At 26.0% G+C, this 23,274-nt stretch overlaps 1 protein-coding gene across 8 annotated transcripts; it reads left to right on the top strand.

The window, feature by feature from the left end:
• Nucleotides 1-5,786: 5,786 nt before the first annotated feature.
• On the top strand, nt 5,787-18,797 carry LOC132938269 (arylalkylamine N-acetyltransferase 1-like). 8 transcript variants are annotated; one of them, XM_061005009.1, is made up of 5 exons: nt 5,787-6,130; nt 6,674-6,775; nt 10,017-10,232; nt 15,890-16,172; nt 18,045-18,797. In XM_061005009.1, exons 3-5 carry the CDS (start codon nt 10,040-10,042, stop codon nt 18,247-18,249), a joined length of 681 nt encoding a protein of 226 aa, XP_060860992.1. In that variant the 5' UTR covers nt 5,787-6,130; nt 6,674-6,775; nt 10,017-10,039; the 3' UTR covers nt 18,250-18,797. The 8 variants fall into 8 exon arrangements, with proteins under 8 accessions (XP_060860992.1, XP_060860993.1, XP_060860995.1 ...); XM_061005015.1 differs by lacking the exons at nt 5,787-6,130; nt 6,674-6,775 and adding exons at nt 11,765-11,991; nt 12,813-13,028 and having other exon boundaries at nt 10,107-10,232; XM_061005013.1 differs by lacking the exons at nt 5,787-6,130; nt 6,674-6,775 and adding exons at nt 11,765-11,991; nt 12,806-13,028 and having other exon boundaries at nt 10,107-10,232.
• The last annotated feature ends 4,477 nt before the right edge of the window (nt 18,798-23,274 follow it).

Genomic DNA, 23,274 nt, shown 5'->3' with positions numbered 1-23,274 from the left:
TATTTTACCAGTCTAGTAATGTTTGTAATTTATAAACATTGTCCATGTTGCTTTATTAATATCTTATTCTTAGACATTAATTTAATAACAATATATCACATATGAAAAATGTAATTAAAATATGAATAGGTTACTAAATAGTATATGAATATATTTTTTTTTAATGATGTAATCATTTGTATTACTAATTCAGATTACAAACTATAAACAAAATCAATAACATAATGTTAAAACCCATAGAAGAATTTCTAAACTTCCTTAAAGAGCAAATTTTTTTAAAACTTTTGAGTAAATATTCTATAAAATTACATAAAATTGAGAAAACGTGATAGAAAAACTAAAAAGCTTAACCTTAGAAAAGTTCATATTTACAAGACAGTAATACATCTAAATTAAAAATGTATTTATTATGATGGTACAGTGGCGGTCAAATGATTTCGTCATGGGGAGGGATATGGCAAATTTTTGAACATATGCATTATAATTTTATCATTAAAAATATAATGTATGGTTATGTCTAATATCAATTTATAAAATCATGGTAAATACAAACTTTATTTATAACTTAGGTATACAGACTCGCGGACATTCCCCCCAATATATTTTTGATGTGGATATTTCCCCCTTATTTTTTTTTTAAAGTTTACTATTTAATAATAATATAAATATAAATATATGAAATTATTATTTTGCCTATTGTCTAATATTTTCAAATATTTTCATAAATAAAATAAATTAATAATTATAAATGTATATTTTTGATCAACTGAATTACTTGAATCAAATTCAAAAGCAATTATTAAATTGTTAGATATCCAAACTGGTATAGTCTTAACAAAAAAATATGATCAAAGGCTAAAAAATATGTGTTTAGAAATAACAAAAGAATTAATAATCAAATGTTTTTTACAAAATGTATCATTTTTATGCCGGAATTTTCAGCTATTTTTATTAATTATTAATTATACTTTATTGTATGCTTATTTTATTTTTATTTTTATTTTTTAAGTAGTTCAGTGGATCGAACATGTAGATTTATAATCTATTATGAAAGAAAAAAAAGGTGGATAAGTGGATGTCGCTCTGCTGTACAGTAGGTTACGAGTGGGTTACTGTAATGGATGGTGTTAAATTTGAATTCAATGATATAATATCATTGTATAAAAAAAACGATTCTGAGCGAAAACGGTCAGTCAGCCTATGATATTATCAAGTATATTTGATGATATTATTGTGAATAAAGTAATTTATATATAACCTATTTACGTGGAACCTTTTTTTAAATTTTCAATCCTTAGCCATAAAAGTTAAACATTTTATACATTTTTAACTACAAAATAATTAATAAATTATAAATTTGATACATGTTGTCAAAATTTGAACTTTAAATGCTTATAAAAAAAAATTGTGCCTATGTATTTTTAATATTTTTCAACTGCTATTAGAACGATATATCAGGAGCTTTATAATAAATTTTCACGCTATTTTACCCAACAAATAAAATTTTATTGATATTTATAGAAAAAAAAACTAAAAAAATTGAAAACTGACAATGTCCGTAAACAGCTCAAAAAAAGTCAAAATATTTTCAAAATTTTATGGTGTATAGAAAACGCTAATATAAACATTCAGTGAAAATTGTCAAGTCATTCGTTTTTTAATTACAATAAAATAAGAAAATTGTTACATGAGAAATCGAGTGAATATCAAATGTTGTAAAAATATAAATTTCAGACGCTCATAAAAATTTAATTTAAGTTTCTTGTAAACATTTTTTTTTTTGATAAAGGTGGACAAACTTATAAGTATTCTTATATTACATTTTAAAATCTTAGATTTAAAAAGAAAAATTTTTATGAATTCTCAACTCAAAATAATTTGCTAATTTTCGTGATTTTTCCGTATTTTGTCAAAATTTGAACTTTAAATGCTTATAAATAAAAACTGTGACTAAGGATTTTTAATTTTTTTCATCTGCCTTTGAAACAATAACCTAGGAGCCTTCTATTAAAATGTCAAGCTTTTTTACTCAACAGGTAAAATTGTATTGATATTTATAGAAAAAAAAAACCTAAAAAAAATGGAAATTGACAATGTCCGTAAACAGCTCAAAATAAGTCAAAATATTTGGAAAATGTTATGGTACATAGGAAATGCAATTATAAACATTCAGTCAACATTTCATGTCCCTACAGTCATTTGTTTTAGAGTTACACCAAAAACCAAAATCGATTTTCTCAAAAACAGATTTTCGTAAAAATTCCCGTTTTTCCTTAATTTTTCTTTTGTTTTTCACGTCGCTTGTGAAAACTACTGGGAAATTTTTACTTTTCAGAAAAGTTACTGTTGAAGAAAATCCAAGCACTTTTACTGTCCTAAAAGGTGATGACAGACACAAAAATAAAAAAAAAAAATTCAAAAATTTAAAAAAAACACATCATTGTAAAATCAATACATTCATCGTTTCGCTCAGAATCTAAATATGTTTATAATATATATTTTTATATTTGAAAAAAATAATAATTTTAAAAAAATAATAATATTATATTATATTATATTATATTATATTAAATTCAATATTATTATTTATTAGTCAATAATAAACTTTAAAAAAAAAAAATTTGGGTGGAGGGGAAATGTCTGCATTAAAAATATACCGGGGGGTAATGTTTAAATGTCCTACTAGACCGAAAACAGTCGGGGGGAAAATCTCAAGGGAGGGGGGGAATGTTCATTTACCATACAGACTTTATAAGTATATTATAGTATTAACAATATTTTTATTATATTAGTAAATCTATTTTTTTTGTTTTTTTTTTTTGCTTATTCGTCCAGTACTTGTTGGATGTTATCTTTATAACAACTCCACGATAAACAGCCATAGTAAAAATATTACCACTAAGTCACATGGGAAAATTGGTTTTTATATTATAACTCAGGAGGGGGTCACATACAAATTCCAAAAATAGTCATACAAATTCATACAAAAAGGCTGTCCTTGGATCTATTGGCCATAGAACGTAAGTATACGTAACATTCAGTGGCTTACGCGGTGGGGGGGGGGGGCTAACAGGCTGAAGCCCCCCATCACCCATATTATTACTATATTTATGAAGTTTCAACTGTCAACTAGTAAGCAAGACGTACATTTCATATACGTCTTACCAGAACGTATATGAAATTGTATACCAATTGCATACCAATCATCCTAAAATTATCAGTAATTTTTTGTTAAAAATATGAACTACATGTATGAAATACCTTGTATTAAATTTTCTAGCCTTAGCTATACAAATTTAATATTTTATAAATTTTGAACTAAAAATTAACTATGGTTTTGTCAACATTTGAACTTTAAATGCTTATAAAAAATAACCATGCCTATGTATCGTTAATATATTAGCTATAATAAAAACTTACCTATGTAGATATTTATAGAAAAAAAAACTTAAATTCATCAAATACAATCCAAGTGAAGACAGTCTAACCAAAGTTACCAAACAATTTCAAAAATTTTTCATTTTTTTCTCCAATTATTTTAAAAAGTACCTCCTAAAAGTATCATCTAGATCCAATTTGCTTTCAAAAACATCCATCGGGCATCAAAGTTTATGATCAGAGCAGAAACAAAACACCTCAAATAAACGTCTGAAATTATTAGACTGGACAAAATAAAAATAAAATTGTAATTAATTTTCAAGCCCCCCCCCCCCCCAGTTGAAAAATCCAGCGTACGCCACTGGTAAAATTTATTTTGTATTAAGTTTTGGGTTGAATGTAATATGTAACTACTGGTGTATTATGTTTTATATGTCTTAAATTTGTATGAGACTAAAGCACTTTCAAAAATAAAACCCGAAGACCGCCTATTATTTGGTAGTAAGTCAGGACTCATAGGCGTGACTCAAATTAGCATGTCTCAACTTCAAAGATACCTCATTATACAAAGAAATAAGAATACATTAAGATATTTTCCTGCTGATCGATGAAAATAAAATATCACAACTTTATTTTTTTTAAATAGTATTTAATTTAATTGTCATGTCAGTCACCAGTTAATTTTGGAATGTATCAAAGTCAACATAATATGATCCTCTGCCAACCTCGCAGTCTTGCCTCACGCTAAAACACGCATATCAGAATACTTGGGTGCAGTTTGAGCGTCAATTTGTTAACTAATTAATAGCAATTAACGAACGTAAATAATTTATACACAAAAAACTTATTTTGAACGGTTAATATATAAAACGAATAACAAATGTATTGACGTTAGCCGTTAGTAACTTAATCATGCTGTTAAATGTATAAAATTAAACCTACTTTGATCTTTTGGTTAAATAAGATAACAATTATAGCATTATTCAATATTGTACTATTATTTATCAAACTATTTAAAAAAAAACCTATTAACACTATTGATTATTAAATTTAAATTATGGTCACGTATTATAAAGCCAATACGTATTCGGCAATATCGTACTAATCTGAGGTGGCGACTGGTGAGGAAACTTTCACATAGCTAAAATATTATAATATTATACATTTGGGATTGTTTTTTTTTTTATAAAAATAAATGATTTTATACTTTCCGTAATAACTGTAATAATCAGCGTATGCTTATTGCTGAATAATGTATATAATATCCAGTGCTGGTAGCCTTGGAATTTTGGATGCTCATATTTCAAATTTCTGAACATAGAACAACTTATAAATACGACGTGTTTCTATGGTCGAATGTCACATAATAAAAATAGGCCCGACAGCTTAAATTGCAATACCGCAATGATTAAAGAATCCATGAGCTCGAAAAATGTCTATATGAAATGTCAGCAGAAAAAATAATAACACATAAAACTCATTACTAATAGTTAATGTTAATTAAAAATGTGGTGAAAAAATATCTCAGCAAATAATTATTATGATACAGTACCTAAGGTAGATGCATAGTTGTACCTATATCTATAAATATGATGGTGATTCGTTAGAGCATAATTTTTGTTGTTTGACTTTTTCTTCGAAAACTCCAAAACTTTGTTGATTTGTAGGTATTTTTAAACTTTTTAGAATTTTAATTTTAATTATTTTTATACTAATATGATTATAATATATCATGATAAACTTGCACATTCCGTGGTAATGCGCATAACGCCGATACAAATATGTTTGTATTTCTTTTTAACGTCTATAAAATGTTTATGATTCTTTGACTTTTTATCACCATACATTTTTAAATTGTAGCTATAGCATATTTATATTAAATGTATTTTAAAACAACAGTAACGTTAGGTGACTTGCAATTGCAATGCATATAATGTAAATCGTTATGCATTTACCCATTTACATCGCATTCGTTAATATATTCAATGCATTTTAAACTAGTCAATTATTTATACGAACTGAAAATATTTACGGACCACTAAAGTGTTCAATAATGCTATTCGATCGTTTCCACTGCAGCGAAATTGCATTAATTTAGACACTCGCACTGTATTGATGTTGTCTCAGGTAGCACACCCAGTTCCCACATATATTTTACTGGTTTCTAATAATATTTATTTACATTCTAATTCAGTAAATGTATAATACTTACTAGTACCCTACCTACCTAATATCTATAGGTGTGTTAAAATCAAAATGTTTTACATTGTTATTTGTAACAGAATTTTATTTTTTTTATGATATGTATTGTAGCTATATATATATTATATATTTCCCACCCAACAACCTTGGACTGTCTGTGTATCAAATGTATTTCATATAAACGTTCATTACTATATGAGATAGATGAAAATTAATTCGTTGGTGTTATCTTTATTTCCGTACCTAATATTGTGCGTCATGAAATCTTGTAGAGCGCCACATAAATGTTCAATACATATTCAAATATGATAACGTTTTTGTTGAATTTACAAAATTTATTTAATTAATCTACAATAGTTTAAAAGTGTTTCACGGTCCGGTATATTCGGTATTTCAGTATTCAGTGTAATGTGTTTATGTTTAAATAGTTAAGTATGTATGTGGTTCAAGAAGGAAAATAAAACCGTTTCAGCAACAATAAGTTATAACTATATCACTTAATACCTATATAGGTATTAAACGATAAGTAAATCATAAAATACTGGAATAGGTACGTATGAGTTTATTGTTATATAGATGCACAAATTAAATTTCAAGTAGGTTTTATAATTTATTTAGGTACTCCATGTTGTCAATTTTATTATAACATGTATTTTTAATAATATCGTGAAAAATTTAATTTCCTGTTTTTAAAAAAATTACCAAAACTTCCGTTTTTTCGATTATTACCTGTAGCATTAAATAAAATTATAATATGATATAACTTAACATATTATTTATAAATACTGTACTAAATTTTAGCGATATATAATTCCAAAGTCTATAACCATTAACCATACAATTCATACAATAATTATACAAATAATTAAGTATGTTATTAGATATGTTGAAGGAATATTACTGGCACCCATGTTTATTATACGGTCAGGTCACATATAGATATATATAATGGTAAATAATTAAATATATTATGATAGAATATACTTAGGTATTACATATATATATATATATAATACGGTAATCGGGTAATCCCTATAATTATTGACAATTAAGATAAATTTTAATTAATTTTGAAAACATTTCAATGAGCCAGAAGTGACCTCAAAGCGGTTTGGACAATCGGACGGCGAAAGCATAATCGGAAGCTCACCTAAGCCTGACCAGGTGTAGTGGCCTACCTCCACCGCGGAAAAAAGTGAGAATCGTTTTAATTCTATTATCTTACATAAAATAATAAATATTATTCGTATTTCAACTAGAATTAAAATAGCAAGCACTATGTAATATACATAATTCATATTATAACACCTACATATTACATAATATGTATGTCATAGGTACCTACATAGGTATATATTATACATTATATTATGCGTGGTTGGGTGAAAAATGATATTTTCACACGAACCGGAAAGGGCTGTACATATATTTGTAATCACCGTACGGTGAATAATTTCTCCAGAATTCATGAGATATTATATAATTATAATACTTGTGTACCTATAAATCTATGCTCTGCCCGGCGAGAGAGCACATGCCGAGTCTGCGCATTCCCTCGAGACACCCTGCCATAGAGACCGGTTTCACTATGACAGAGTGTCACGTGGGGATGTGCAGAAGGACCGTTTTTCGTTATGTATTCTCTCGCAAGACCGAGTATACTCTACAGTGACTAAAGAGAGTCAACGGTAACAAAGCTATTTTTCGCAGAATGAATGTGTTGACCATTATTGAGGTCAATATTAAATATATGTACAGTAAGTATGAGCTGTATATTATTTTACTTTTTGATATATAAAAATGGATGGACACTGCAGGTAAATAATATATATTATATTAATTTAGTTGATTTTTTGTTTATAATAATTTGTGTATAAAATACCACATTTAGGTATATTATAATTCAAATAAATTGTAATAAATATTGTACTAATATTACTAGTATATACAAATTAGTTTTACATTTAACGAGCGTATAAATAAAGTACGTATAAAACTGAAATTATAAATCGTTTGTTTTTGTAAAATTTATTGCATTGTGGGTAGATATGAATAATTAAATTCTCTGATAGTCCGATGTATACAATAGCATAGTATAGTGCAATACATTACTGTTTAAGGCAACGAAAATTAGAAGTGTGGTGAACAGCTGTAGCTAAATATATACGAATTCACAAAAAGTAATGAACTAGAAAGGTGTACACTTTATTTGAGAGTAGTTGTACACCTGTGTCTGACAATGTTTACGTTCATTAATTATCTTATATTGGAGTGTATCATTTAAAAACATTCTTAATTTCTTTAGAACACAGGTAATATAAAATGAATACCTAATTAGATCGATCGTATTTTGTTGATGATAATTTGTTTTAATTTAATAGTTCATAGTTTAATTTCCACCATCCGCATTAACATTGTTTGGTGATTATTATAGGTATGTGGTTATTATAATATGATTTATACCTTCAATCAATTTGTAAATTATTGTTTTTGTTATTAGTAATTTGTTTCACTCACTAGTAAAATGATGATAGTATAAAAATAAAACACATTTAATTATAACAACATTTTCATATTAGCAGAAAAAAAATAATACTTTATATAATGCATTTGATGCATGATCTATTTTAGTAACAATAAACAATTTAACAAATGTAACAAAAAAAAACCAAAAATATTTCTGTTTTAATTACCTACCAGCCTACTTATTTTACATACACCTACCTATTCTTTATTTTAAATCGTTTTCTAAACCATCAAAATATAAAAGAAAAGTTACATGAATTAAAATTAATAAAAAACAATTACGTAATAAATTTATTTTGAAATACATTTTGTGTCACTGGTGCAATGTAATGAATAAAGTATTTTAAATTATGTACTTTGAACTATTGAAAAATAATAAGGAAAAAACATTCTAGGATTAAAAGATAAAAGTTTTTCAATAAAATATTCTAATTCCTATTGTTTAAAATATAATGGAATCAAAATACATTACATAATATACTGTATTATGTAATTGTGTGTTTATGCTACATAATTTTAATATAATAAAATACCGAGGATAAAAAAATTAGTAATTAACATTCAACTAAATATATATTTTTAATTTATAACATAATAATCTATTACATTTTATATGCATACAATATTAGGTATCTATTTCAATACAAAACTAATTATTTATCATTTCGATTATTGTTCTGACTATAATATTCTACAAATGTACAAGTTCTAGTTAATTTACTGTTAACAAATAAATATACGAATACCTATAATATCTTGAATTCTTGAATGTAATCAAAAGCATAAGGAAACAAAGTAGAAAGATAAACAATGAATATCTGTAAAATCAAATTATATTGTAGAAATTATGGGTAAGTACATTTTACAGTTTATGAATAGGTACCATAAAAACAATTATTATAATCACGAAAAATATAAAAAGGATAAAATTATAGCTTTTAAGTCTATTCTTATGTTACCTGTTTTATCTTTTTTTACCTATAAGTATCAATTTTCATACGAATGTGATTTAAACAAGAAGTACAAGGTGATACAATTGATTTTATGATTATAATATATACAGAGTGATTCACCAAGAATGCTCACCCCCATTTTTTCCTTTAATAATGAATTTGTTCAAATTCTGATTTTTGGAATTTTTAAGTATACTCAAAGCCCATATTTTCAAATAAATGCAATTTTTTGTACTACTTAAGGAGTGTCCTGTGGTGATACAAACTTCTGTTTTTCAAATGAAAACTCCCCCCCCTTTTTTTACAGTAAATTATTTAAAGATAGATTTTTTGAAAATGTTGATGTACCTAATTCAAAATTTGAATGAGTAGTTCCTTAAATATTAAAGTGTTTGTATTAAGAATAATAGTCCTTAAAAATGGTTTTACATAAATATAAAATTGGATCTAGTATTTATTATACGTCTTGGGCCATTTTTACAAATTATTAATAACAATAGACTAATATATTAATATTGATGACCACAATTTTAAAATCTCCATTATAGCTCCCATATATGGATCTTTTGTCATTAGAACACAGAGTTAAATAACTAAAAAACTACTTGTACGATTTTTGATTTTTATACGTCAATAATTTCAGAAAAATTATCTTCTGTACAAATTATAGTCGAATTGGGGTGTTCTCATTTGAAAAAAAAAAACACAGAAGTTTATATTCCCACAGGACACTTTTTAAGTAGAACAAAAAATGTTCAAGAATCTTAAAATATGGTCTTAAAGTATAATTCAAAATTCAAAAATTCAGATTTTGAATAACTGCATTATTGAAGAAAAAAGGGGTGAATCAGCATGTATATACTATGTATAAATATATAATACATATATACTATATACTCACAATTTATTAATACAAACTAATTATTATTATTATAATTATTAAAAAAAAAATTATAGATAGAAATTCATAAATCAGCAAAATGAATGCAGCTATGACATCTGAATATGCTTTTAAAGTTGTTCCTATCATTACAAAAGATGAAATTACCGTGATTGAGTTTTTGCTACAATATTTTATCCGAGATGAACCGCTGAATTCATCTGTGGAGTTAATAAAAGAGAAAGACATCGCTAAGAATTTTAAAAATTACATAATTGGATTATTCGATAATGGTGAGTGAAATAAAGTAGTTTTGAACAAATCATCCGAATAATATAGTAATAAGTAGTAGTAATAACAATAAGTACTTATAAGTAATAATAATTCTAAATTGTAAATTTTACATCTAATGAATTAAATAATAAAAATAATAATTATATATCATTAGATATCCGATTAGATATTATATAAGTGTTAATAACATATTACATATTATGGTTATAAACTATTAAATAAGTTATAAATAAACACACAATTTATTGAACATTTTAAAATTAGTCTATAATACTTAAAATTGATAGTTGAATTTGATTGCACCATTTTACAAATTTATCTTTAAGAGGCCGCTACACCAACATCTGTTGTTTACAACTTACGAATGTGTAACATACCAAATTTACGCTCAGTAGTTCACGTTTAGCTTCTAGTTTAAAAATTAGAGTGGATCGATCAATTATGAAATTTAATGGCAAGAACATTATCCGTGTTTGTATGCCAGTTTTTTACGATTCTTCAATTTTTTACCGTGTTTTGAGTATATAAAACAGTACAATTTAAAAATGCCCATAACTCGCTTAAAGACTGAATTGTCCTAAAAAACAGACATACGAACACAGATAATGTTCTTACAATTAAGCTTTATAATAGGTTGATATACTCATATTATATACACCTGTAATTTTTAAACTGACGAAGATAAACGTGAACTGCTGAGCCTAAATTTATCATGGTATACATACTCGTAATACGGAGACAACAAATGCGGGTATAGCGTCCTCTTAACAACATTTTAAACACTAATATAGATAGGTACAATTGGAAAGTTATAATATTCTTCAGACAATCAATCATCAGATCTCAATAGTTGCAAGTTTCAATCATCAAATTAAAATATATTGCATATGTTATGTAGGTATAAATTATTTTAACAACCATCGGGATAAAAACCTAACCGGAAAAAATGTTGAAGTAGAAAATTGGAGCATATTTACTGCTCCAAAAGTTGATGACAGACTGAAAAAATTAAAAATTAAAATACACACATTATTGTAAAATCAATACATTCTTTTGCTCCGATCAGAATTTTAAAATAGTAACTCTTTATAATGTAAATAAATTAAAAAAGTAAAAAAATAAATTGTCTTTAATTAATATATAATTCAATAATATAAGCAGATATTATGTAGTCGAATGCATATTATGTGGGTTGTATAATTTAATATATATAATTTATATAGATTATAGGTATTAGATATATGTTATTGTTACTATATATTTCATAGTAGAAATGTGTAGCATTTTCAAAATTGTGTGCGTAATATGTACCTACATTTACTGTAGTTGAATTATAATTCACAATACAACTTAAGTGCCATATTATATAAAATAAGTCTATTAAAGTAGGTAAGTAACTCCATTAAAAACTAAATATTCCAGTACAATTATCAAAGTTCCCATGACTTAAGTGCAATTTCGTGTATTTCTGTGATAATATTAATGAGTGCTTTTATATTTTTATAAAATTTATTACTACGGTCGAGAATAGAAAGAAAATTAAGGATATTGAGATATAATCAATTGTGAACAAGGTCGTGTTGAAACGATGATAGAGACGCCCTTATTTGTCACCATGGAGACCCTGAAAATCAAAAATCCCCGAGTCGAGTAAAGTTCTATTGCCGTAGTTTCACGCTACAGATCAACGAATTACAATCATCAAATTAAACGTATAACAATCGTATTAATAGACCAACGCCGAATAATTAGATTAAGGTAGGTAATAATGTTTTGTTGATAATAAAATTATTATATAGGTACCTAAACATAAAAATAAACAATAATGCATATTATGATCATATTTATATAAAAAAAAATTAAATTAAATTCAGTAGGTAACGAATTAAATAGACTTTATTTTCTTTTTATGAGTTTGAGTTTATTTTTAAAAATTATAATTTATACAAATTTTTAAGATTTAAAAGTTTTTAAATAAACATAATTATGATTTATACTGCTTCATGTTGCTATTATTTCCTTATGAATCGTAAATCGTGATTGGGTGTGGCCAAAATAAATTACGTTACATTTTTCAAAACACTATAGATAGACATTTTAAAATACTGTCTTAATTATTTTTTATTAATATAATGTCTGTACTCTATAATCTATATCATCATTAAAGTGGTATAGTAATTATTATTGAAACATACTCACATAAATCATAATTATTCCAAACTAATACTTTTGTAATATTTTTTTAAATTGATAATTTTAATTTTAATTCGTAAGTCAAAAATTCATAACAAATACACATGATTTTTAAAATTTATAAATAAAATATGCAGTTATGTTATATTGTGAAATAAATAGCAAAAAAAGTTAGTAACCAATATTTAAAATGCTAACAGCTAATAACAATAATTATTTTAAAATTCTTTGCATTTCAGTGATCTGTAATCTGTAATTTGTATTATAGTTCAAAAATCATCTTTACATTATTACATTTCATAATATGATTGCAAATTACAATAACTTTATCATTATAAATACTAATCAATAATGAATAAAAAAATGTATAAATATTAAGTTTTCAGAATATTAAAATATTCAAAATCTTAGAAAAATGAGCGAAGTTATCAAATGCATCCACAATATTGTCCCAACTACTGCTGAAGATAAACAAGTTGTCATTGAATTTTTAAGGAAATTTTTTTTCCGAGATGAACCTCTAATTTTGGGTATAAATATGCTGGAAGATGTTGATTCTTTAGCAAAACTCGAAAACTACTGTTTTAATTTTGTGGACAATGGTGAGCTCAAATATAAAATTAGAAAATATAATGCATATTCATGTTTCTAAATTTTTTTTTTAACTGTAGTAAAAAATAATATACATAATTAGGAGATACCTAAATTATATTGTATAAATAATATTATATTTTTATTCAATAGGTACTGCATTCATACAGTATAATAACAAAATATTTTTTTTTAAGAAATCAATAGGGCTGAGTGTTACCGAGTTAAAAAGTTAAAAGATTCAAAATTAGGTAACTCAACTAGTTATTATTTTATTTGAAGAAAAAAAAAATTTCCTCGTAGTTAAAAAAGTTATCAACTATCTAGAAAATATTATTTTTCAAACGTCAAATTAATCACATAAATTACAATAGATTTCCAATAAATATGTAAGGCTCCTTAAAGAGAACACCACACCCTCATGTGTTGTCTACGTCTTATTTATATACACGTATAGTACGACATATGAAATTTGTGTTCAACTGTTCCAATTTTGTGTAATACCTAACCTTAATAAAGAATTATTACCAATCTTAAGAAGACCGCATGTGTTTTCTCCGTCTTAGGGCCCGTATTACAATCGTTAAACTAAGGTTAAACCACCGAATTCGGCCGGTAAAATCAGTGGGTTAGGCGTAACCGAGATTTAAACTATGATTGTAAAATTCGTGTCTTACACACGACTTAGCAAATTTTCGACTCATAACTCACTTAAAAATTAAAATATCGTAAAAAAACCAAGAGAGCACACAAATAATGTTGTTACTTAAAAGTTTGATAATAGGTCAATTCACTCTAATATCAAAAATGACAGCACCCTATTGAAACCAGCGAACGAAAATTTGATATGTCGTACGTGCGTAAGACGGAGACAACATAATATGCGGGTGTGACGTCCTCTTAAAGGCAAGATCATTTGTGCTTTCTCGAAGGTTTCTTATGATACTTTAATTTTCAAGCAAGTTATGAGTATGTAAAATATTACAATTTATTAAAAATTATCATAACTGGCTTGACTATTAAAATATCGTATAAAAACATGAAAAAACACGGATTTACGACTGAACATTTATGTTTAATAATAGGGCAATTCACTATATTATTAAAGCTTACTTATACACAATTGGCACTGCTGAAAACAAATTTACTATGTTGTACTTTCGTAAGACGAAGAAAACACGTGCGGGTGCCACACCTTAACAGATTTAGTTATTGAGTGATTATTATTGTGGTCATTGCCCATTGGGCATATTATAAAGATATATTATATTTCATTGAAAATGTTGTAATTAAATATTAAATTAATTTAACTGTTTTCGTTATTAAATAATAAGTGATACTGTGATAACATAAGTTTAACAAAAATAATAATTATCAGAAGTAATTTTATGATTATTTATTAACCGATACATTTACCAATATTTGTTGTAAATAAAAAAAATGTTTAGGGCCAATAATAATAATATTTTTGGATATATTTACATTTGCATGTTATATACAGTATACATATTTTTGTATTTATGTTACCTACTATTAAGAAACTAACCAAACCTATATAGTATACACCTGTTACTTCAGTCTTAAATTTAAACAATAATAAATTACAAAAAGTCTAAAGTAAAATACATCAACTATGTATTTATTAGAGCAGAGGACTTCTAACATTTACATATTTGTTTTACGCAATCGTAAAAAATTACCAGCTAAAAATCAATCATTCGTACTACAAAACCAAATCTGTATTTAATGTAACACATTTAGGTATTTTTGCTTGTTTAGACATATTTAAAGTTATTTTTATTTTTTTAACATATTTATTTTTTTTTTTACTATTTTTGCATGTTTTTGTTTGCATATAAACATTATAAAACCGATAGTCAGTTCTTATATTTGATTATTTTAAGATTCCACGCACTATCGCTGAGATGGCGGGTTGAATGAGTATTTGAACCGAATTAAATATTGTCCGTGATTATTTAACGTCATTATTATTTAAGATTTTATTTATTTTTAATATTTATTGATCAAACCACTAGAAAACAATTTTTAGTGTTTATTTTGGGTTTAAGTAGATGAGTGCTTGCATATTTTGTTTTTTTTCTACATATCCTCTTCCCTAGTAATTACTAATCAGTAGAGCTCGGATTTGTATGCATTTGCATATTTATTCTGGTTGACCGTATATTCGTATGAATGTATGATATACTAAGTGAGCACAACATTTGTTTCATGATATATAACGATTTAAAAAATTAAACTTTTTTAGTGTATATTTTTGAATATTTCATTTTTTTGTGCATATTTCGATGTTTTTTTTTGTTCTTTTGGACATTTTTGAAATAATTTTGTAATCACGATAAGTGGAAACACTCAATGAACATTATTATACACATTTTCAAATAATTAATAATGTTTATTAGTTTGCCAGAAAAGCAGAATTGAAATATATGAAGCCTGCACATATTATGTAGTTATTGTCTTATTGAGTGTTTCCCACTTATCGTGGTCACACTGTATATAATATACTACTGCAGTATAAGAAAAAATATTATATTTGTATAGTTTCGATAAATATCAAAATAAATTAATAGGTATACTTGTACGTATATAATTGGTTTTCCCAAATATTTTTCATATTAATTGATTCCTATTTGTTTTCTTATAAATTAAAACTACCTACAAAATGATGAAAGTAAAGAAAAAATGAAGAAAATTATTTTAACATTTTTTTTGCAAATTTTTGCAATTTGATTGATTTTTAATACATACAAATCCGTGCTGTAATAAATTGTTAATAATTAATTGTTTAAAATAAAATATTTGTTATTATGTTGATTTACATTTACATGACTTACTTTATTTTGAAATTCAGGTTTGGCGTTTAAAGCCGTATCTCCTGATGGAGATTTAATAGGCGTCGTCCTAAATAATCTAACGTGCAGAGTAGACGGTGAAAAAAAAAACGAAAGCGAAGAAGACACAAAAGATCACACCAAGTTTAATGATATTACGGCATTTTTGGATAAAGTCGAGCGAGAAGCAGATGTGTTTAAAAAATATCCAAACGTAGATCGTGTAATGGACATAAAAATAATTTCTGTAGATGAATCATTTAGAGGCCAAGGAGTATGCAAAGCTCTAATTGATAAGACAATGTAAGCTTATTAATATTTATCTCATTATAATAGGTATATGGTATTACCACAGAATAGATTGAATCTATTTAACACATTCTGTGGTGTTACTTCGGTAATCTATTACTATTAGAATATAACCGTTGACATTAGTAAAGTTATTAACATTTTATTTTTATTTTATCGAATAAAAATATACAACCTGTAGTATGTTTTTTTAATTTTTTGCAATAGTCTGAGTCATATTAAATGAGCATGAATTACACAGCTTCATCTAGCATGGTAACATCTAAATTAAACATATTAAAAAACAATTTTAATACATATGGATTCATTATTGTCTTAAATAGTGGGTTTTACTGATATTAACTATAGGTATTATGTTGTTTGAATGACCCGTAGCACAATTTCAATAGAAAAACTGGGAATGCTGAAGTTCAATTTTTTGAATAAGTCTTATCATAAGCATATTGGATTACACAATAAACAACTTTGCTTTCACATAAACTTAACAATGACTTTGTACTTCATAGATTCATTAATTATTATAAAGTGAGAACCAATTAACCATAAATATTGAATGGCATAAAGAATGAGGGTTTTGATTTCAAAACTTAGGCCTTAGGATGCTAAGCACACCCAAACTCCCCTTTGCGTTGATGTGAATAACCCCACGACGGCATGACCTATACATTTTATTTATTTTGTAATGAAAATTACGAACATTAATTATAATAGTTATAAACTTATAACTTATAAGCGTATCAACAAATAATAATTGCATTCTTAAAAATCCTTAATCAATTAATTATTTAAAACGAGCTGTACCTAATAAAATTCAAAATAATACAGGATGTAACAGGAAAAAAATTATGTTACTTAAACGTATGACAAAAGTTGTGACAATTATATTATGGTTAAGAAATAATTTAAAAAATATAGGTACCTACTGATGTCAAGAAATTCCCAAAAATAATATTTGGAAAAAAATGATTAGGTACCTATGTTCTAAATTAATTTACTCAAAAAATATGAATATTCAAAAAAATTCTAAAATATAAACTACTCGACTTAGATAAAAGTTTTTACCAATGTTTTTTTTTGTTCCTATAATCAGATTTACAAATTGGCTAATTTGAATTTTTCAATAAAATTTTAATTTTTAGTACCTATTAAAAAATAAAAATATATTTTTTTAATATTATACATGTAGCGCAAGTGACTATAAATTAGATATAAAAAAAATTTTAAAATTTATCAGAAAAAAAGTTATTTTTCAGGTTTTCCTGTTACACTATATAATAATATAGGAATCATTTTTAAAATTAAGCAAAAAAAAGTTGCAAATTATCTTTTGAAAATGATATTTTGTCACAATATAAATTTAACTTAAAATCTCGCACTAGAAAGAATACAACCTGCAGTAATATGGTATGTATAAAGGTGATAAAGCCATGTCCGAGAATTAATGACGTTTATATTTACTTTATTGCAGCTCCTTTAATAACATTTTATTAATATTATACATTTATACCTATTTATTATACAGATTACAGCAGACTATCTATAACATATTACTTTATATAAAAATGGGTGTTGGTATATCTCCCTATAGGATAGCTCACACCACAATTTTTTTGGTTTATTGGTTGCTGTTAGTCACATATTATATAACTATTATAATTAGTAGTCAGTAAATATATGACATATACATTTTTATACAAATATATTTATAAAAAAAACAAATTACTGACACGGGCAATGCCGGCGGGACAGCTATAGTATTATAATTTATATTATAAATTATAAAATATACTTGTGTTTTTTTTATTACATCAATATTGATATTTAATATCTATGTATAAGTATTATTTAACATTATATACTTTTCAGAGAGTTAGCGTTGGAAAATAAATGTCCAATGGTTTATGTCGAGTGCAGCAGTTATTTTTCGGCTAAAGCAGCAGAGAGGCTTGGTTTCGAGTGCATATATACCTTGTATTTTCGAGACTATTTGGATGAAAATGGTGAAGTCGTTTTTAAAACTCCTCCTCCTCACGATTCTTCAAAGGTATTCGTATTACATTTAAAAAAATAATATCACAGCAAATGCACACATATATAAACATATTCAGTTATATCCCAATAATCAATAAATGGTATAAAATACCTAGTTGAAGCTTTTCATGTATACTTTCTGTCATTTGAAAAAAAAAATGATGTAACATATAATATATGGTAATCGCTGTATACTTACAACCAAAATACTAATCTATATAATGTTTTATTTTATAGGATTTATGAGACTATTATTATAATCATTATTGTATTGTTTATATATATAACCTATATTCTTTGTTTAATTATAATATATTATGTGTACTAAATAGAATGCTTAACTTTTGTCTTTTTGTATAATATATAAGCTCTTATTATACAGTACATATAATAAATATAGATAAGTCTATACAATATCATATTACATATTATATACCTTTTCATACCTTAGTATGTTTAAAATACTATTAAGTTTAGTCCTCTCTGAATCGGCTAAATCCTTATCCCTTTGAATAATTTCAAACACACTAGGTATTTTCTATACGTGTATTATATATTATAAAACATAAATAAATGAAAATCCTATTACTGCTTGTATAATAATGTGTATACCTGTACTGTATAATCAAAATATTACCTTAATACAATAATAGGTATTAATAAAAACTGCATTGTATGAATTATTTCATTTTTTAACGTATTTTCAAGCGTTTGTGCATAATAATATTTCACTAGATTGGTTGGAGCTTTTTTTAATTGTATACATAGGCACAGTGGCGTATCCAGGCAGGGACGTTACCAGGGGGGTCCATGGGGTCCGTACCCACCCTCCTCAGAAATGTCATCGATGACATTTTTTTAGAATCTGAGTGGAATGAAAAAGCTAGTGTTTTTACAATGATGTTTTTATTTTACATCTCAAAAATAGGTTTGAACAGAATAATGATATTTTATCGCCAATAGAAATATTGTTACCAAAATTCGCTTTAGAAAAAAATGTCGAAAAACTAAAAAATTTATTTTGAAGATAAAATAACTGAAAAAAATATAGCGAGTGAGTATTTACTTTGGTGTGAAAAGTGGAAAAATAACGAAGAAACCCCTACAGATATTATGGCTATTTTAGACTCGTATGATTCGACTTTTTAGTAGTTTTTACCCAAATATAAACCATTTGTTACAAATTTTAGTAACCCTCCCAGTATCTACAACTGAAGTTGAGCGATCATTTTCAACTTTAAAAAGAGTAAAAACACTACTTCGAAACCAAATTGGAAATGATCGTTTAACAGGGCTGACTCTTTTATCCGTTCTTTGGGAAATATCAGTTTCACCAAAAGACGTGTTGAATATAATGGCAAAATCAAAAAGAAAATTTTTACTATAGGTATATATGTTATATTAATGATACCCACATTTTTTTTTATTTATACGAAATTTATATTTATTATAATACAATAAATATTTACATATTTAAATATTTTTTATATTTTTTTTTACAATATATACAATATACACACTGTAGCATTTTCTGTAACGTCATTACGAATTTAATTTTTGCTTAATTAATAAGAATGGTTAAAATTATTTATTATTACTATTTTTTTTTTTAACTTGACCTTACAAGAAAGAAAATTCTGGATACGCCACTGCAACTTTGAGTTGATGTTAGTATAACATAAATAATAAATATCACGCTACTCGCTAGTAAAAATAGTAAAATATTTATGACAGCGTCGACGAGTCAAATTTTTTGAATTCTGATTTCTTGGCGCTATGCATCTTATTGCCTACATTTATATGTCGTTGGCCAACATTTTACTATACTATCGTATTCTTAAAAAAAGAGTTCAGGAATCAGCATGCATTACATGAGATTTTTTTTAAGAGAGACATTATACATGTACGATGACACGATGTATAGGCAACAATTTCTAAAATAATATTTTAGGTTTTTTTACGGGGGCTGACTCCATATTATGTTATCTAACATGCCATTTTTGTTTACCACATCTATGAATACATTCTAGACATGCCTATATGACTGTATCTCGTCCAAAAGTCAAAACCAGTAATTTAGCATTAAATAAATATCAACACTTTAAATTTAACCATCAACACTATTCGCGTTCCGGCCAATTAAAAAAGTGGCGAACTTGAAAATCTTAACATCTTAAATGGTGTTAAACACTGATTATTCCATTTTCACATTTCCCGAATGATCTGTAAGTCAACACTAAATAGGAATCGGCTTATTAGCTTGGGAATTTGGTTTATCACAGAATGACATCCCGTCATCCCTATCATACACGTAATATCATATAATGTTTAGGAAACACAAAACAAGACTAGGTAGGTATTGCCCTATTGCAGATATTGGGACATTTCACATTGGCAAAACACATGTGTAATGACTAATTACTAATTAGTGCTTTCAGTACGACCATTTATACTCGTTACTCATTGTCTATAGACTATAGTAATTCTCTTCGACGACTGAGGTAAACATTTTGGGAGAAAATAACGTACAGTAACGATGTCATTATCTAAGTATCTTTTCCTATAAATACAAATATTGAATGGTTTGAGAATGAATATTATTATTGACGATTATTTTTGTTTAAATCAACTGAAATATTGAGAGTTATTATTTACCCAAAATATAAATAAAATCGTTGTACGATAATTATGTTTTCATTAATTGAGAATCTCTTATGAATTATGATGATATAATATAATATATTAGAATTTCAACAAAATATTCGAATGTAACAATACTGCTTTAGTCCTACCAAAAAGATACGCTCAGTGTAGTTGTACTGTCATTCCCCCTTCATAGGACAACATTTTATAAGTACCTACTACATACTTACTAGTTACTGGTTAAAGGGATTGGAAGCGGCGTATTTATTCCACGTTTTAAACCTAAAAGCCTAACAGATTACGCATACTTCAAATAATAAGATTTCAATTCTGTAAAAAGATTTGAGTTGATCGACCTTTTTTCTAGGTTATTATAGAAATCGATTTTTGATATTTCTTTAAAAATTGTTCTTAAATCCTAGTTTAGTACTTAAATTTTTTTTTAATTTTTAGATATACTTTAGTGTCTTTTTTAAGAAAGTTAAACAGTTATTCTAAAACCGACTTCTACAATAACCTATAAAAAAGGTCGATCAACTCAAATGTTTTTACAGAATTGAAATCCGATAATTTTAGTTGACGTATTTTTGTCAGGCTTTTAGGTCTATATTGATTGAAATTAATTTCTCGTTGGAACAAAATATATTATTTCATCAAATGCAATGACTTGTTCATGCGCGTGCGAACCGTTGTTTCCCAGAAATTATAATGAATATCTCTCATCGTTGTTAAATATGCGGGTAGTAGTGATGGCGCGCTGACACTCACACAAATGTTTATTTACTACTCACACAACAGCACTGCACGACTTCACCTGATAAACTAATAAAATTGCCTATAGTTTACTCCTTTGAAACAGAGCGCTTCCGGCCCACTAAAGTATGTGAACAATTAGTGAACATCAGTAAACTTTCACTAAAAACGTTTTTATTTATATTCAGCAACGCCATCTACTAGCTTCTTTTAATACTAGATAAGTATAACAATTTCACCACTAGATGTTGAAACAAATATCCTTTATTTTAAATTCCAAAATATAATATTATATTATTTATTACCACGGTAGATTATAATCTATTATTACCACTATAATCTATCATATTTATTACCAAAGTATAACTAATAAAAAGGTGGACAAGTGGGTGTCGCTCTGCTGTACAGAAGGTTACAAGTGGGACACTGTAATGAATGATGTTAAATTTGAATTCAATGATATCATATCATTGTATAGGAAAAACGATTCTGAGCGAGAACGGTCTGTCAACCTACGATATTACTAAGTACCTATATTTAATGATATTATTGAGAATAAAGTAATTTATATATAACCTATTTACGTGGAACCTTGTTTTGAATTTTCAATCCTTACTCCTTAGCTATAAAAGTTGAACATTTTATACATTTTTAACTACAAAATAATTATTAAATTTTAAATTTGATAAATTTTGTCGAAATTCAAACTTTAAATGACTATAAAAATTGTGTTTTTAATATTTTTCAACTGCTATTGTAACAATATATCGAGAGCTTTGCATTAAATTTTTACGCTTTTTTACCCAACAAATAAAATTGTGTTAATTTTTATAGAGAAAAAAATTTAAAAAATTGGAAACTGACAATGACCGTAAACAGCTCAAAAAGAATCAAATTATTTTCAAAATTGTATGGTGTATAGAATATGCTAACATAAACATTCAGTGAAATTTTCAAGTATCAGTCATTCGTTTTTTAATTACAACAAAATAAGAAAATCGTTACACGAGAAATCGAGTGAATATCAAATGTTGTAAAAATATGAATTTCAAACACTCATAAAAATTTAATTTGACTTTCTTGTAGACATTTTTTTTTTTTTTTGATAAAGGTAGACAAACTTATGGATAATTTTATATTACATTTTCTAATCTTAGATTTAAAAAGAAAATTTTTTATGAATTCTAAACTCAAAATAATTTGCTATTTTTCGTGATTTTTCCGTATTTTGTCATGATTTGAACTTTAAATGGCTTATAAAATAATAAAAACTGTTACTAAGGATTTTTAATATTTTTCAAATATCATTGTAACATTATAGTAGGAGCCTTGTATTAAATGTTCAAGCTTTTTTACCCAACAAATAAAGTTTTATTGACATCCATAGAAAAAATACTAATAAAATTAGAAACTCAAAATGTTCCTAAACAGTACAAAACAAATCAAAATATTTTTAAAATTTTATCGTGTATAGAAAATGCAAATATAAGCAACCAGTGAAAATGTCATGTATGTTCATTTGTTTTAGAGTTACACCAAAAATCATAAATACATTTTTATTTTGTTTTTCACAGCGTTTTTGAAAACTACTGGGAAATTTTTACTTTTGACTCCCCCAAAGTACCAACTAGATTCACTTTCCTATCAGAAAAGATACTGTTGAAGAAAA

Source organism: Metopolophium dirhodum, chromosome 2, assembly GCF_019925205.1.
Source record: "Metopolophium dirhodum isolate CAU chromosome 2, ASM1992520v1, whole genome shotgun sequence".
NCBI classification, from domain to species: domain Eukaryota; kingdom Metazoa; phylum Arthropoda; class Insecta; order Hemiptera; family Aphididae; genus Metopolophium; species Metopolophium dirhodum.
Note: the sequence above shows the minus strand (reverse complement) of the source record. Positions and strands in the feature narration are given on the sequence as shown.

Excerpts from the sequence above, each read along its gene's own strand:
- LOC132938269 (XM_061005009.1), top strand. The coding sequence starts at position 10,040 with ATGAATGCAGCTATGACATCTGAATATGCTTTTAAAGTTGTTCCTATC. Across the intron at positions 10,233-15,889 it reads AATTGGATTATTCGATAATG|GTTTGGCGTTTAAAGCCGTA; the intron begins GTGAGTGAAATA and ends TTTGAAATTCAG. Across the intron at positions 16,173-18,044 it reads GCTCTAATTGATAAGACAAT|AGAGTTAGCGTTGGAAAATA; the intron begins GTAAGCTTATTA and ends TATACTTTTCAG.